Below are 14,806 nucleotides of genomic sequence, written 5' to 3'. Positions count from 1 at the left end.
AAATGTCAGAAATATATGTATTTCTGTAAACCTATTTCTTATTATTATCAGTTTTTATAATTTTACAATTACAAACAGTGAGGGATTTTCAGACTATCCCATACATTTCATTACAATTATTGCTATCTACTTGTATGCTGGTTAGGTGTAATTTAGGATATTATAAAACATAAGGTCAATAAAATATATGCAGTGTGTTATAAAAATTCTAATGAAAAGATACATTGAAGAATTAAAATTCTATGTACTGTATATTATGTATCATGTATCTTATTTGTATCTTATATTTGGAGGCTAAATTGCAACACAGATTGATTGAGTTATGAGTCATCTTGGGACTTTTGAGGGTTTAAGCAGCCTTTCCAGGTCCCTCCCTGCACTTCTGGTCCACACACCCCAGCGAAGCTGAGAGCCCGGAAGCCCGTCCTCCTCTGCGCGTGGGTGAAGCCGGCCAGGGGCACCCAGTGCTGTTTGCTGACCCTGTTGCGCCATCCGCAGCTCATTTTCAGAAGTACACAACCTCACCCCTCCTGTGGCGCGCTCTCCGAGTCCCCTGCCTGCTTTGACCCGCCTGTTGTCTGGTCCCCCCGCAGTACATGGAGATCGCGGCGCACGGCTACCTCGGCTACGGGGAGACGCAGCACAGCGTGGACAAGCTGGTCAACATGACGTGTGAGCGCGGTCCCGGGAGGCAGCGCCAGGGGAGAGGGGACGCTTTGAACGCTTCGGCGGGTCCCACACACCTGTGGACTTCAGAGTCTATGCCACCTGTTACGCTCAGTGAAAAATGTACCCAGAGGGGAGATTTTAGATCATGATTCTTATCCTGAAAAGCCCAATTTCATGTTTAAAAAGACTTTCATTGAGCACAAGCTTAGGTTTATTTAGTGCGCGAGAGACTTCTATAAAAGTAAGTGAAATGCAAGTCGCTCAGTCGTGTCCACCTCTTTGCGACCCCATGGACTATAAAGTCCATGGAATTCTCCAGGCCAAAATACTGGAGTGGGTAGCCTTTCCCTTCTCCAGGGGATCTTCCCAACCCAGGGATCGAACCCAGGTCTCCCGCATTGCAGGCAGACCAGCTGAGCCACAAGGGAAGGCTATAAAAGCAACTTTTGGCAAAAATATTTTTTGCGTGCATGCCAAGTCGCTTCAGTCGTGCCCAACTCTTTGTGACCCTGTTGACTGTAGCCTGCCAGGCTCCTCTGTCCATGGGATTCTCCAGGCAAGAATACTGGAGTGGGTTGCGGTGCCCTTCTCCAGGGGATCTTCCCAACCCAGGGATCAAACCCCTGTTTCTTAGGTCTCCTGCATTGGCAGGTGGGGTTTTTTGTTTTTTTTAACAACTAGTACCCCCTGGGAAGCCTGAGCACTCCCCCGTTTTAAGCTTCAAATCCCTCATCAAAATATCTCATTTCTTTATAGATATTTTTCAAAAACTTGCTGCTGTCAGAGACCAAAGACAATGGGTCACCACAAGTGGAGCTCACAAGGTGAGTGGTCGCAGAAGGAGTTCCTGCTTCAGCATCACGTGGTGATGGTTCACGTACAGGGTCCAGAGCACTGCAGTCAAGCCTCCCCACCTGTAATTATAATTCGAAAACTTGCTGACCTAGCCTAAAACTGCCATTCTCTGCTAACCCACCTAAAGAGTAAATTTAGAAACAGCAAATAGAGGTTTTCTGAAACTTCTCTTTTTCTATGCTAATGTTTAATTATTTATTGCTTAATCAACTAATTTGATTGCCTGATTTAAATGTTGTTATACATAAACTGACCCCAAGTGTGTGCTTACAAATAAATATTAGTTTGGCACATGAAGTTATGTTAGTTTGAACCATGGGAAATTACCATGGTCCATAGGTCAGTTTGATGTGGTTTAACCTCATAATAAGATGGTTTACTATTACAAACCTGTGAGTCAAATACATATTTCAAGATGAATGAATGCAGGCTTAATCAAAACAGACTACATTTATATTTATAGCAAAACCATTTAGATGGTAGCTGCCTAGAGACAGGTTTCAATAGTTTGTGAGTTTCTGTGTCCCCAGAAGCCACTATCCAGCAAGTATTAAAGCAAAGTTGTCTAAAAGGTGTTAGCACGTGCTACTCATTTTATGGAGGTTGATTCTTAGTGATATACAGGTTAGCGTCTTTTATTTCGATAGCTGTGTATTTCGCTAATATCAGTTAGAATTTGAAGAACATTTTTGAGTAACATTAAGTTAGTGTTAAGGGTGCATGTGACAAAAATTGTGAAATGATATGTCAGTGACTGGAGTCTGGGAAACATTATGTTGGGAGAAAGGAGGGACTCCTAGGTGGTCCCGTGCTTAGGACTCTGCACTTTCACGGCAGGGGCTGCAGGTTCAACCCTATTCAGGGAACTGAGATCCCATATGCCATGCACCTTGGGGGAAAAAATAGAAAAAAAAAAAAGACAGAAAGGAAAAAGTGACAGGAAAAAAGAAGGGATCTGAGAAACAAAGATATTGCTAGCTCCATGTAAAGTGCATGAGGTCATAAAGGGGAAGATTCACAAAATCAGCCTAGCATTTGTGCAGGCTGCAGGTCTGGTCTGAAGTATGTCTGGTTGTACACTCTGGGGGACTCTGAAAATGGAGAGAGAAGATACATAGATCTGTAGTAATAGGAATCCTGAGAGGTGACTGCTGAGATACAGATGACTCCCAGCTCAGTGGTGTTACTTAGCATCAGTAAGAAATCTGAGAGGCAAATGGAGTGTCTGATAGCGTTAACACATTTTCCTTAGTTTGGGGGAAAAAAGACAGCCTTCAACATTTTGTTGAAACAATACGTTCATAATTTGGAAAGTGCCTGCACAGTTGCAGTGCCCGAGTGAGGGTGAGTTCTCATCCTGAGTGACCGGTGGCACCAGAAGGCAGAGCAGAGGGCACGGGGACCTGGAAGTGCAGGACCACTCGGGCCCCTGCTTCCTCCCCTCGGCGGGACGCTCACAAGGGGCTCACAAGGGGCTCCTGCAAAGAGGGGAGGGCGCCTGCCGCAGGAAGAACTGACAATCGGCAATGTTGAACAAACCTTCTCTTATGAGGTTAAGTACCTGTGATCTTTAGAAGGAAACATACTGTTCAAGAAGCTTGTAGTGCTTTAACATAATCAAACTTTATTTTACTCCATTTTTCAGACGTTAGTAAATTTACTCAGTGCCCGAGATACCAATGTTCTGTTGGGCGCCCTTCTGGCTCTGGCTAGTTTAGCTGAAAGGTGAGTGTATTTTTAAAAGTTCTGCTGCTAAAGCAATTCAGATGGGAGAAATGCGAAATTTATTTTGTTACCTACTTAGTTGAGATTTGTGAATAAAAACATGAAATACCATCAATATATTGAAGAGGATTGGAGTGGAAATGCATCATTTTAGAATTTAAGTTGTAACAGCAAAGCTGCTAAAAATTTTTTTCTGACCAGAAATATTTATCTAGTCTTTTCATTCAACCTTCAGTTATTTCTACTTTCAAATCGCACATTTCTTTGACAGTTGAATCTCCCTGACTGTCTTTCTTCATTCTGTCCTCTATATTTAAGACTTTTAAATATTTTTGCCCTTCAACAAATTCTAGGTAACCCTTTCAGAGGTTATGATTATTTTAAATAAAAAACTTTATTTATGCCAATCAGTGGATCACTGTTTTGTTTTTTCCAACTTTATTGAGAAATAATTATAAATGTAATTTTATGTATTTCAAGGGTATAATGTAAAGATTTGATACACATATACACTGTGGGGTGATTACCAAGATCAAGATAATTAACACCTCTTCACCTCTCTTTTTGGTTCTGTGATAAGAACACGTAAAATCTTCTCTCAGCAACTTTCACGTGCACGACCCTGTTACTAACTGTAGTTGCCGAGTAGTTGGGTCTTTGGTGCGCAGTCTTCTCATACCTGAAAGTGTGCGCGCTGTAACCCACATCTCCCCGCCCCCGCTGCTTCCCGCCCCTGGTGCTCACTTGCCAGCCTCGTGTCTGTTTCTATATAGTCGGTTTTGCTGTTTAGTTTCGATTTCACATGTAAGTGATGCGATATGGTAGTTGCCCTTCTCTGTTTGGCTCATTTCATTTAACAGAATGCCCTCTAGGTTCATCCACGTCATCAAAAATGACAGCATGTTTTTATGGCTGAATAATATTCAGTTACGTACACATAATTATATTCAATTATAACTATGTATGCATATTCAGTTATCACATGTCTCTGTTTCGTCTATCAGAGGACCTGTAGCTTGTTTCTGCTTCTCAGATATTGTGAGTACTGCTCCTCACTGCTTTTTAGTGAGCACATTATGCATGCCCCTCTCCAGTGGAAACTGTGTTCATCATCATACTGTTACTGAGCAAATTTACATTTATGACATATAATACTTACTGATGTTGGCACTTAATGTAGCCCTGCTCTATAGAGCTATATTGCATTTTGCTTCTCCTCCTGGGATAATATGAGAACTAAGATATTAAATATGTGGATGTGGTATCAATAAAAGATATCTCTCATAGTTACTAATACTTTTCAATTTGTAGTCCAGAGTGTAGGGAGAAGATAAGTGAGCTCAACATTGTAGAAAATTTGCTGATGATTTTACATGAATATGACTTGCTTTCCAAAAGGTAGGATTGCTAACAGGGGAAAATGGCAGTGTCTTATATTTGATGAAAATGATGGTTATTATTCTAATTATGCCATGTTACATTGTTAGCTGAATATCACGAGTCACCTTGGCATTTATTTTCTATTTAAGTTTATATAAAGTAACAAATAGTAAAGAGGTGTATCAGTTTATCTCTGGTCCTGTCTCACTTCTAGAACTGGTCATATTTGAAATATATAAATCTATGATTGCATCTTTAATACTTTTGTTTATTACATTTATTTACATCCTGTCTTCTTAAGGAAAGAAACTCTAAGGTGGCTCTACTTTTAGTAATTTCAGATTGTGTGTTGAATAAATGATTAGATTCCTAAAATCTATTTTGCTTAAGGCAGGTAAAATACACTAAGATAGCTACTGACTTATTTCATGACCAAAACAATCTAAAATAAAATGAATCATTTTCACTTGAACTACATTTTGCCCTAAAAACTTACTGTACCCAGATATCTGTTAGGTTATCAAGTTGCAACCTGTGTCATTTGATACTGAGTTGAGTATCATTTGATACTGAGTTGAATAAATGATCATATTCTAAGGAGGCAAAATAGTTAATAGAAATCCCAGGCAATAAGGCACTGACATTTAAGTCGTAGTAAATCCCTTGAATAATTCTTCTAAGCCAATTTAACCCTCTTTTACCAACTGTACTTATAGGTTTGGTTATCTGAATTCATTGACCTAGTAGACCCTGCACAGGTGTTGAAAAACCAAAAATGGATGAGCCAGGGTCGCACAATGTCGGGGGGGGGGGTCAGAAACACAAGCCGTCAGTTTCACCCCAGCGTTGCAGTTGGTGTGGTCGGTGAGGCACAGGACAGATACCCTGGGCTCAGGGCACCTCCAGGGGGAGCAAGAGGTCATTCCAAGTTTCCTAAAAGAGGGAGCAATTGTATCCAGGCAGTAAAAGGGACAAGTGAACAGAATATGCTCCCCCTGAAGGCGTGCAGTGATGGGCAAGGGGTGAGCGTTTGTGGGTGGGTGTAGCTGCAGCAGCGTGCGGGAGGGGGTGCCAGAAAACTAGTGAAAGAGATGGTGCTAAGTTAGAGATGCAGCTCCCTTTGGCAGCTCTCTGCACGCCAGGCCCTGCTCTAAGCACTTCTCTGTGTGGGCTTGTTTACTCTGAACAGTAATTCTCTTCCCCTATTTTACAGAGGAGACACCTTTAACCAGGTCACTGATGGGCTGTTTGTGCTAAATAGTGTGGTTTTTATCATGAACATCAGGGAGACTCACAGGGAGATTTTAAGCATGGTCGGATGGATTTTGTGGGAACAGTTCTTCTAATCTTAGTGTGTGGGGTGTGGAATTCAGCCACACAGTGAGATTCACTTAGAACGAGGAGGGAAGGTGTAGTGTAGTAAGTTCGAGAAGGTGAAGAATGCAGTCTATGAAAGCGCATATGTTCTGAATGTCAGAGCATTAAAGTTTGGGAGGGAGAGGAGCTGTGGAAAATTAGCTCAGGTAAAGGAATTGTGGGGGCTTCCCAGGTGGCACTAGTGGTAAAGAATCCGTCTGCCAATGCAGGAGATATGAGAGACGCAGTTTCAATCCCTGGGCTAGGAAGATCCCCAGGAGAAAGGCACGGCAACCCACTCCAGTGTTCATGGAGAATCCCCTGGACAGAGGAGCCTGGTGGGCTACAGTCCATAGGGCTGCAAAGTGTTGGACACAACTGAAGGGACTTGGCACAGACACAAAGGAGTTGTGAGTCCAGATCAGAATGGGAACGTTGGAGAGCTGGCTGGCTGAGGGGCTTGTCTCGTGAGCATAGTTGAGCATCACTAGGATGGGGGGACAGTGGGGATAGCTACTGCGGGACTCACAGGAGAATTAGCCCCAGTGCTTGCCTCGGAAACAGGGGCACTGAAGGGTCCCCACTGCAGGGACAGGTTGAAGAGGAAGTGTCTTGGGAGGATTCCCAATCTTTGGCTTGGAAATTGAAAAGGCTGTGGTGTCCTGGGTCCAGATCAGGAACATGAGAGGAAGGGCTGATCTGGGGAGGAGGAGAAGGACTTTGAGTCTAGAGACAGTTGGGTGAGTGCCTGTGCAAACTTAAGTGGCTCACTGGAAACTCCAGAGGTTGGGAGTGCTGCTTGCCTGAACTCTCCATGTAGGGCAGAGAGAGGGTCTGAGGCCTTAAGAATAAATGACACCACCCCGGGAGCGTTCAGAGCGTGAGTCTGGAGGATAGGATGGTTCTCTGAAATGTCTGTCATCATAATGTTTCAGAGCTTAGTTGAACCTTATGTCTTATCCATCATTATCTTTTATTCTCCAGATGTTCACTGAGCGCTTTGCATTTAATTTCCCTGGATCATAGTGTTTTTTGCCATCATGTATTAGTGTTTCATTTTTTAAAAAAAAAATATGTATTTATTTGGCTGCATTAGGTCTTAGTTGTGGCATGCAGGCTTAGTTGCCTGAGCATGCAGGGCCTTCGTTTCTTGACTAGGGATTGAACCCATGCCCTCTGCATTGAAGGGTGGACTCTTAACCACTGGACCATGAGGGAAGTCCCTAATGTCTAATTTTTGCAATCACATAAGTTTCTGAAGACTAAGATAAAGCTTTCATATTTCTTTGGTCTTGGGCACAATGCAGGTCCTTTTGTATGTACTTGATGCCTATTTGCTGGTTAGTAGGTTTTTAGCCAGACCAATGGGGATACCGTGAAGACGTGACTTAGAACATGGTTACAAGACCACAACCTGCAGGTGAAATTTGGCCCCCTGCACACACAGCTGTGCCTGTTGGGTTTTGTGTGTTGCCTGTGGCTGCTTTTGCACGTGTCAGTGTGACTGGGTAGTCGTGACAGACTGTAAGGTGTACACAGCTACAAACACTTAGCTGGGGTCCAGCCCTTTACAGAAACGTGTGCAGACCAGGATGTGGAGTGTGTTAGCGCCACAGTCTGTGCGAGTCAGCAGCTCAGTGTGAACCAAGCCAGGCCAGTCCCACTGAGCTGAGTGCACCCCCCACCTTCCCCACCTCCCCCCTCCTCCCCACCCTCCCCCCGCCTCCCCCGGTCTCCCCCCACTTCCTCCTCACCTTCCTCCCCCACCTCTCCCCTCCTCCCCACCCTCCCCCACCTCTCCCCTGTCTACCCCCACCTCCCCCCTCCTCCCCACCCTCCCCCACCTCTCCCCTGTCTACCCCCACCTCCCCCCTCCTCCCCACCCTCCCCCCGCCTCTCCCCCCATGTCACCCCCGCCTGCCCCCTCCTCCCCCCCCTCCCCTCCGACCCCCCCACCTCCCCACCCCACCTCCCTCCTCCCCCCCTCCCCTCCGACCCCCCCACCTCCCCACCCCACCTCCCTCCTCCCCCCTCCCCTCCGACCCCCCCACCTCCCCACCCCACCTCCCTCCTCCCCCCCTCCCCTCCGACCCCCCCACCTCCCCACCCCACCTCCCTCCTCCCCCCTCCCCTCCGACCCCCCCTCCTCCCCACCCCCCCTCCCTCCTCCCCCCCCCTCCGACCCCCCCTCCTCCCCCCTCCCCACCCCCCTCCTCCCCCCCTCCCCACCCCACCCCCCTCCTCCCCACCGTCTCAGGCTGACAGCCGAGCTGCTGCGCCTGCTCTGTGCAGAGCCCCAGGTGAGAGAGCAGGTGAAGCTCTACGAGGGGGTCCCCGTCCTGCTCAGCCTGCTGCACTCAGACCACCTGAAGCTGCTGTGGAGTGTCGTCTGGATTCTGGTGCAGATTTGCGAGGACCCAGAGACCAGCGTGGAAATCCGCATTTGGGGTGGCATCAAGCAACTTCTTCACATTTTGCGAGGGTGAGTCAGGGTGGACTTCCACCTGTCCCAGCCTGGTTGATGCAGGCTGGGGTCTCAGCCGCTTGAAGGCAGGGTGGGCGCGTGCTCGGCTAGCTCCCCTCTGCTCCTTGGTCGTTCCGCTCCTGCAGAGGCATTTTTACTTGTTGTAAACAGGCTCTTGGTCAATGTCGGGAGCATTTGTCTTTTCAGCTTCTTGGGGGAGGGGGTGGGGAGCCCTGACATGTTTATCTTTGCATCACCAGCCTGCAGGCTAGTGCCAGGGGTAAAGAAGGCCTTCACTCTGCAAATGTGGGCTGAATAGAAACCCAAAGAAAACATTTGTCTGGGCACCCTTCTTGAATCAGTATGTGCATATTGTAATCCCAGCAAGTACACCAGTTCCTACTGTTTTACTAAAATGTCTGTGTGTGCATGTATGTTATCTATGAAGAGAAGGCAAAGCATGCATGCCAGCAGCAGGTGTGAATCCTTAGCTGAAACAGGAGAAAATACTGTCCATCAGATGACTCCACGTTACTGACCCTGGTCCAGTCGCTCCTCTCTTCTCTCTCATCTCCATGGCAGTGCTCTGAGCTGTGTGAACACCTTGCTGTCTCTCTTTTAGAAACAGAATTCAGTGACGTCCAGAGCCATGAATCTGGGGAAGGAATGGTTTGTTAAAAGAGCTGCAAAGTGAAATTCTCTTGAAGTATGTTGCAAAAATTATAACAGTAACAACACATAGTAGATATTGTGTGTGTTACATCCTTTGAAGTATTGAATAACAACATCTATTGGTACCATCAGGGGGAGGGTTCTATTACCTAAAATTATTATAAAGCATAATTCACTCCCTCTAGATGCTGAATTAAAGGTGAAAAGAATTATATCTGCCTAGAAAAAGATCACACTTATCTCTAGTATGTAAATAAAGCTCATTCTGATAAAAAAGTAACATCAGTTTTAATATAATGTGCTATCACACCAACGTCATTCAGAATTTGTGCCTGTTGTGCCTTGTAACTTGATATTGTGGAGCTATGTGTCATCACTTCCATTCTCTGAGGGAACTTTCCGAAGTGTAAGAACAGACTAGAGATCTGAGCAGTAGCTTTCTTAACAATTTCTGTCCTTACCAGAACCAAGAAAAAGATGTGTAGACTGTTGACAACTTTCTTGTTTTCATGAATATCACACAAATATCTCAAATACTGTAAAGTTTAAATCTTTCATTAGTATTGTGGCATAATGGGTTAGCCTAATAGTCAAAGTAACTCTGATTGCAGATGTTTTTTTCCTACTTGAGTTTGTAGGATGATGATGTTGATGGTGGTGGTAGTGATAATTTTTGTTCCGTGATAGTTATTACAGAGGGCTGTGGGGAGCCCTCTTGGAGAGCAACTATTTTCTTGATGATAAAATTAAATTATATAATAGTTAAGCAATATTTCAAGGGCAATGCCTACACAGAACTGAGTTTAATATAAGGCACTAGTTTTCCTATTTTGTTCAAGCCATAACTATTCTTTATAGAAAAGAGTTCTTTTACATCTAAAAAGAAGGAATTTTCCCAGTCCACTTCTGTGGTACAATGTTAGAAATCTCTTCCCTGGAAAGATGATATATGTCAACACTTACTCTATGTTAAACATAACTCAGTGCTCTGGGAGAATTATGACCCCAGCTGGGTAAACAAGTATCCTTTCAGACCTTGGCTGCCTGGAGCTGGTACAAGGCTGCCGGGTTGTCTACTGGCTTGAGTATGAACAGGCTGTGTTTTCAGGGTGGCATTCAGGAGATCTAGTCATGCCCATTCACCTGCAGCCCCAAACTCAGAGGCAGTAACTAGTAGGCTCCATGCTCTTGATCAGGCAGAGTGACCCCTGACATTCAAGTTTTATATAATTGAAGATCGCTGATGGTGACTATCCCTAGACCTGGCTCCGATGTCTTCCCTCTGCTCCCCAAAGGAAGGCAGAGGGCCTGGGTGACGCGAGGGGGACGGGGAGACTCCATCCATGATACACTTGGGCATATAGAAATCTAGGTAGAACTGTGGTCATGACAAATAAATACAACCCCCCCCCAAACAAAAAACAACTCTGGGCAATCATGAAAAACAAAAGGCAACAAAGCAGATAAACACAGATGAATAATCTGTTGTGGAAAATGTTACACCAAGTAAACAGAGAATCAAATGCTTTATTTTGTCAAAGACTGAATAGACTGTAAAGTTTGTGAAATGAAACTGAACGTGAGATGATAGAACAGTGCAAAGGGGAGCAGGGTGGCTGTGGAGCTGGGAGATGGGAACTGAACCACGGCACAAACCCAGTACCAGGAAGAACGCGGAGTCGGTGAGAGGAAGGGCGTGCCTGATGGCATCACACACGACTCGGGGGAAGGAGACAAGGGAGCGAAAGCAACTGCAGAATGAAGGTGTGGCCGCAGGACACGTGGGCAATTGACATTCCTAAGGTAAGGAATAAAACCATGGGAAATTTTGCAAAGCCTCAATGATCTAATAGAAGAGAACTTCCCTAAGATAAAAGAAGACTGAAGTTTAATGGAAAAAGACAAAACCCAGAATGATGAAGACCGAGATGTATTCAAGTAAATGGCAGAGGAAGAGAGTTCAAAACAGAGGCGGCCGCATGAGACAGAGAGATGACTCCTGCATCACAGCACACACTAAATGATGTCTGCGTGGTTTGGAAGGCCGAACAATAAAGATAACACGGGAGAAAACTTTATGATCCGGGAGAGGCAAGGTTTCTCAAATGGAAACCAGAATGCACTGACCTTGAACTGCCATTGGTAAATCGGTCTGTGTGTTGACTTTTCTTTTTCAGAGACAGAAATTTTGTTTCTGATCGTTCCTCCATTGGAAGCCTGTCTAGTGCCAATGCGGCTGGCCGAATCCAGCAGCTTCATTTGTCAGAAGATTTAAGCCCTCGGGAAATACAAGAAAATACTTTCTCTCTTCAAGCAGGTATTTATATCACATTATTATGTTTCATTATTTGATACTGCTTAACTTTATATTATTCTATTCTAAGATTATAAGGATAATATTAATTAGGCCCAATTTATAGCTATAAAAACTATGAAGTTAAATTCATGTGGATGCTTGAAACTTCTTGGTACCAGGGTTGGAGTTGCAGGTTAATGACACCCCAAACTTTGCTAACTGTGTTCTGGACAGGTGCCCAACTAGGGGTTGGACTCCTGGCCCCCTCTCCTTACAAGTTCTGGGTCATAGTCTATCAGCCCTCCGAAAGAGTTCATGCTCAGATTGTAAAGGTTAATTTGTATAGTGTATTTCAAGTGCACACTGTTTGCCCACCCGTTGTGGATGTACACTGCGCGCCTGCTCCATGAGGGCCCGTGCCGGGCTCGGGGCGGAGGGTGCCTGCCCGCCTCCCCTGCGCACAGGCTGCGTGGGGTGTGCGCACCCTGGAGTTACGCGGAGAGGACAGGCACCGGCCAGCACAGCTCAGCTGCCCTTCCCCAGAGATGTGCCAGAGGGAAAATCAGTGTTTCTTTTTTTTTTAAAACCAACTCTTTAAAAAAATCATTTCTTTATTTGGGTGCATGAGGTCTTTGCTGCACACACGGGATCTTTGATCTTCATTGTGGCAGGCGGGGCTTTTAGTTGCATCATGTAGGATGTAGCTCCCCGGCCAGGGCTTGAACCCGGGCCCTCTGCGATGGGAATGTGGAGTCTTGGTCACTGGTCCACGAGGGAAGGCCCAGAACATCAGTGTTTTTTGAGGAATGACTCTGCCAGTGAAGTTCTCTGAGGTAGGTGGTGAGCGTGCTGGTGTAACCATGCAAGCGCAGCTGTGGGCATGGAAGACTCGGTGTTTGACGGTTCTCATTGCAGCCTGCTGTGCGGCCCTCACGGAGCTGGCGCTGGACGACACCAATGCCCACCAGGTGGTGCAGGTGAGAGGCGGGGACCGTGTCACAGTGGAGGGGGCCCACCGCAGGCGGCCCTCGTACCCCAGAACGTGGCCTCTGTGGTGCCAACAGCATGGTCTTAAAACATTGTGATATCTCATCCAACGTGTAGGGTTCCATTTCATATTCTTGTCCTTCCCCTGTTAACTCACTTAGCTTTAAGAGAACTGCCATGTACTTGACTGATGGTGTTTATTTCTTACATTATACGCAATCTATTTCCTTCTCTTTATCCTTTTTTTAAAAGCTGCTCTGAACTGTGTTCATCTGGGGCACACAGGATGCCATCAGCTAAGGATAACTAACTTTAAGAGGACATCTAGTTATTTAGGGTATATATGCCCAGTAGTGGGGTGGCGGGATCATATGGATGAAACACAGCAAACAAAATATTTATTGCTGAGAGACTAATTTCACAAAACACACAAAGCATAATTCAGCAACCAGCTTACTACACACAGCGTCATACGTGTGTGTATAAATATACACATTTATATACGACCCTTTAATGTGTTTCTGTTATAAAAGTTACTTCCTGCTTGTTAGATTTTACAGAGGAAACTTTTGTTGGGGGGGTCAATACATCAACTTAAAAATATATAAATTCATAATGTTAGTAAGGGGCAGGTCGGCAGTGGTGAGAGTCCCTGAGGAGCTCAGCAGGTCAGGGTGGCTGGTGAGGGAGGGGGAAGCTCAGTCCCGTTACTGTTGACTTGCTGTCTTGGCCTCTGGAAAAGTATTCAGCCTAAGCTTTGACTTTGTCACGTATAAAACAAGGAAATTGTAAGACTAATTCACATAATAGCTAGTAAGTCAGAAAGAGAAACAAACATTGTATATTAACACACATATATGGAATCTAGAAAGATGGTACCGAGGAACCTATCTGCAGGGTAGCCGTGGAGACGCAGAGAGAACAGACTGTGGGCCCAGTGGGGGGAGGAGAGGGAGGGGCCAATTGAAAGAGTGGCCTGGAAACAGACATTACCGTATGTAAAACAGGTAGCCAGGGCGGATTTGCTGTACCCTGCAAGGAGCTCAAACAACCTCTGTGACAACCTAGAGGGGTGGGATGGGGCGGGAGGCGGGAGGGAGATTCAAGAGAGCGGGACATGTGTATACCTGTGGCTGATTCATGTTGATGTATGGCAGAAACCGACAATACAGTATTTACAACAATATTGTAAAGCAGTTATCCTCCAGTTAAAAATAAATTATTTTATAAAAGACTAAATGCAGTAAGGCAGGTAAAACTCTGCACAGTTATAAATGTCCACGTAGAGAATTTAGTACATTACATACTTAATAGATAATAAAAAAGTACCAGTAAGGCAATACATTTTGTTCATTCCTCCATGTGTATATTTGTATTAGAGTAAGTCTAGAAAGATGTTAATTGTTTATACAAATAGCATTCATTTTTTAAAATCTATTTTCTCTTAATTTTCTGTTTTCTTTTCTATACTAATTTATCTCCATGTATTGTTTAATTAACAAGACAACAAAGGGAGAAATATTTTATATATTATAATTTTTATAAAGTATAATTTTGTATATTATATTTTATAATTTTGTATTTAAAATGCACAATATAGAGATATTTGGATCCTTTAACTCTGCTCCCTTTTTGGCTTCTACTCTTTGTTTTTAAAGTATTTAAATCGCTTTTAATTGATGTACTTTGTTATCATCTTTAATGACAGTTGAAGTTTTAAGATGTGGTTATACCCTTTGATGTTTAAACACATTACATTAACATCTTTAGTACTGTCCTGTAATATTTACTCATGGCTCCAAAATTATACTAACATTTCTTCTTTAATGTTTTAAAGTTGTTCTTTTCTTCTTGCTCACTGATAACATGGCATCTTTATTCTTCCAGGAAAATGGTATATATACGATAGCAAAATTAATTTTACCAAACAAACAAAAGAATGCAGCAAAAACTAATCTATTACAGGTAATAAACATAACTATTATTCTTTACTATCAAGTTACTGGAATCTGGGGAAATGTTGATAATATAAGGTATGATTTTTAGAACTTTTAGGTTAGCACTGGTTCCCTACACTGACCGTGAGGGAAAACCACGTGGTGAGACAGGCTGGCATGGAAAGAAATGCTGTTAAAACAGTGTAAATGATTTAATTGTGGTTTCTACATAGGGAGATAGATATTTTATCTAAAATATTCATTTTTATAGATATTTTATTTAGATATTTCTTTGCTTATCCATAAGTTCTGTTTTAAAAATATTGCTTGTATATCAGCAAAAAAAAGTGGGGGAGGAATTATGTGCTGTGTTTAAGCACGGACCACAGTCACTAGCCTTTCTCCTTTACAAAGGCAAACTTGTAAAATGGGTCTCAATAGATGAGAAGGTGCTGGTTGGGTGAG

General features: G+C 44.1%; 1 protein-coding gene across 50 annotated transcripts in view; it reads left to right on the top strand.

Moving 5' to 3' along the window:
• Window positions 1–14,806, top strand: part of NEK10 (NIMA related kinase 10) — a 249,969-nt gene that overhangs the window by 62,840 nt on the left and 172,323 nt on the right. For 37 of the 50 annotated variants that reach the window (XR_014065243.1, XR_014065246.1, XM_081529548.1 and 34 more), the window contains 8 exons: window positions 594–672; window positions 1,426–1,493; window positions 3,170–3,249; window positions 4,561–4,647; window positions 8,243–8,467; window positions 11,299–11,438; window positions 12,333–12,394; window positions 14,292–14,369. Coding sequence is in view for 47 of the 50 variants with exons in the window: in XM_081529548.1 (XP_081385674.1) it covers window positions 594–672; window positions 1,426–1,493; window positions 3,170–3,249; window positions 4,561–4,647; window positions 8,243–8,467; window positions 11,299–11,438; window positions 12,333–12,394; window positions 14,292–14,369 (819 nt within the window). In the remaining 3 variants the exon portion in view is untranslated. Of the gene's footprint in view, window positions 1–498; window positions 673–1,425; window positions 1,494–3,169; window positions 3,250–4,560; window positions 4,648–8,242; window positions 8,468–11,298; window positions 11,439–12,332; window positions 12,395–14,291; window positions 14,403–14,806 lie in introns of all 50 variants that reach the window. The other 13 variants (XM_081529561.1, XM_081529558.1, XM_081529555.1 and 10 more) reach the window with 3 other exon arrangements.

The sequence above is a fragment of the Giraffa tippelskirchi genome, chromosome 9 (assembly GCF_054371585.1).
Source record: "Giraffa tippelskirchi isolate mGirTip1 chromosome 9, T2T-mGirTip1v1.2.pri, whole genome shotgun sequence".
NCBI lineage: Eukaryota > Metazoa > Chordata > Mammalia > Artiodactyla > Giraffidae > Giraffa > Giraffa tippelskirchi.
This window is presented reverse-complemented; position numbering and strand designations above follow the sequence as displayed.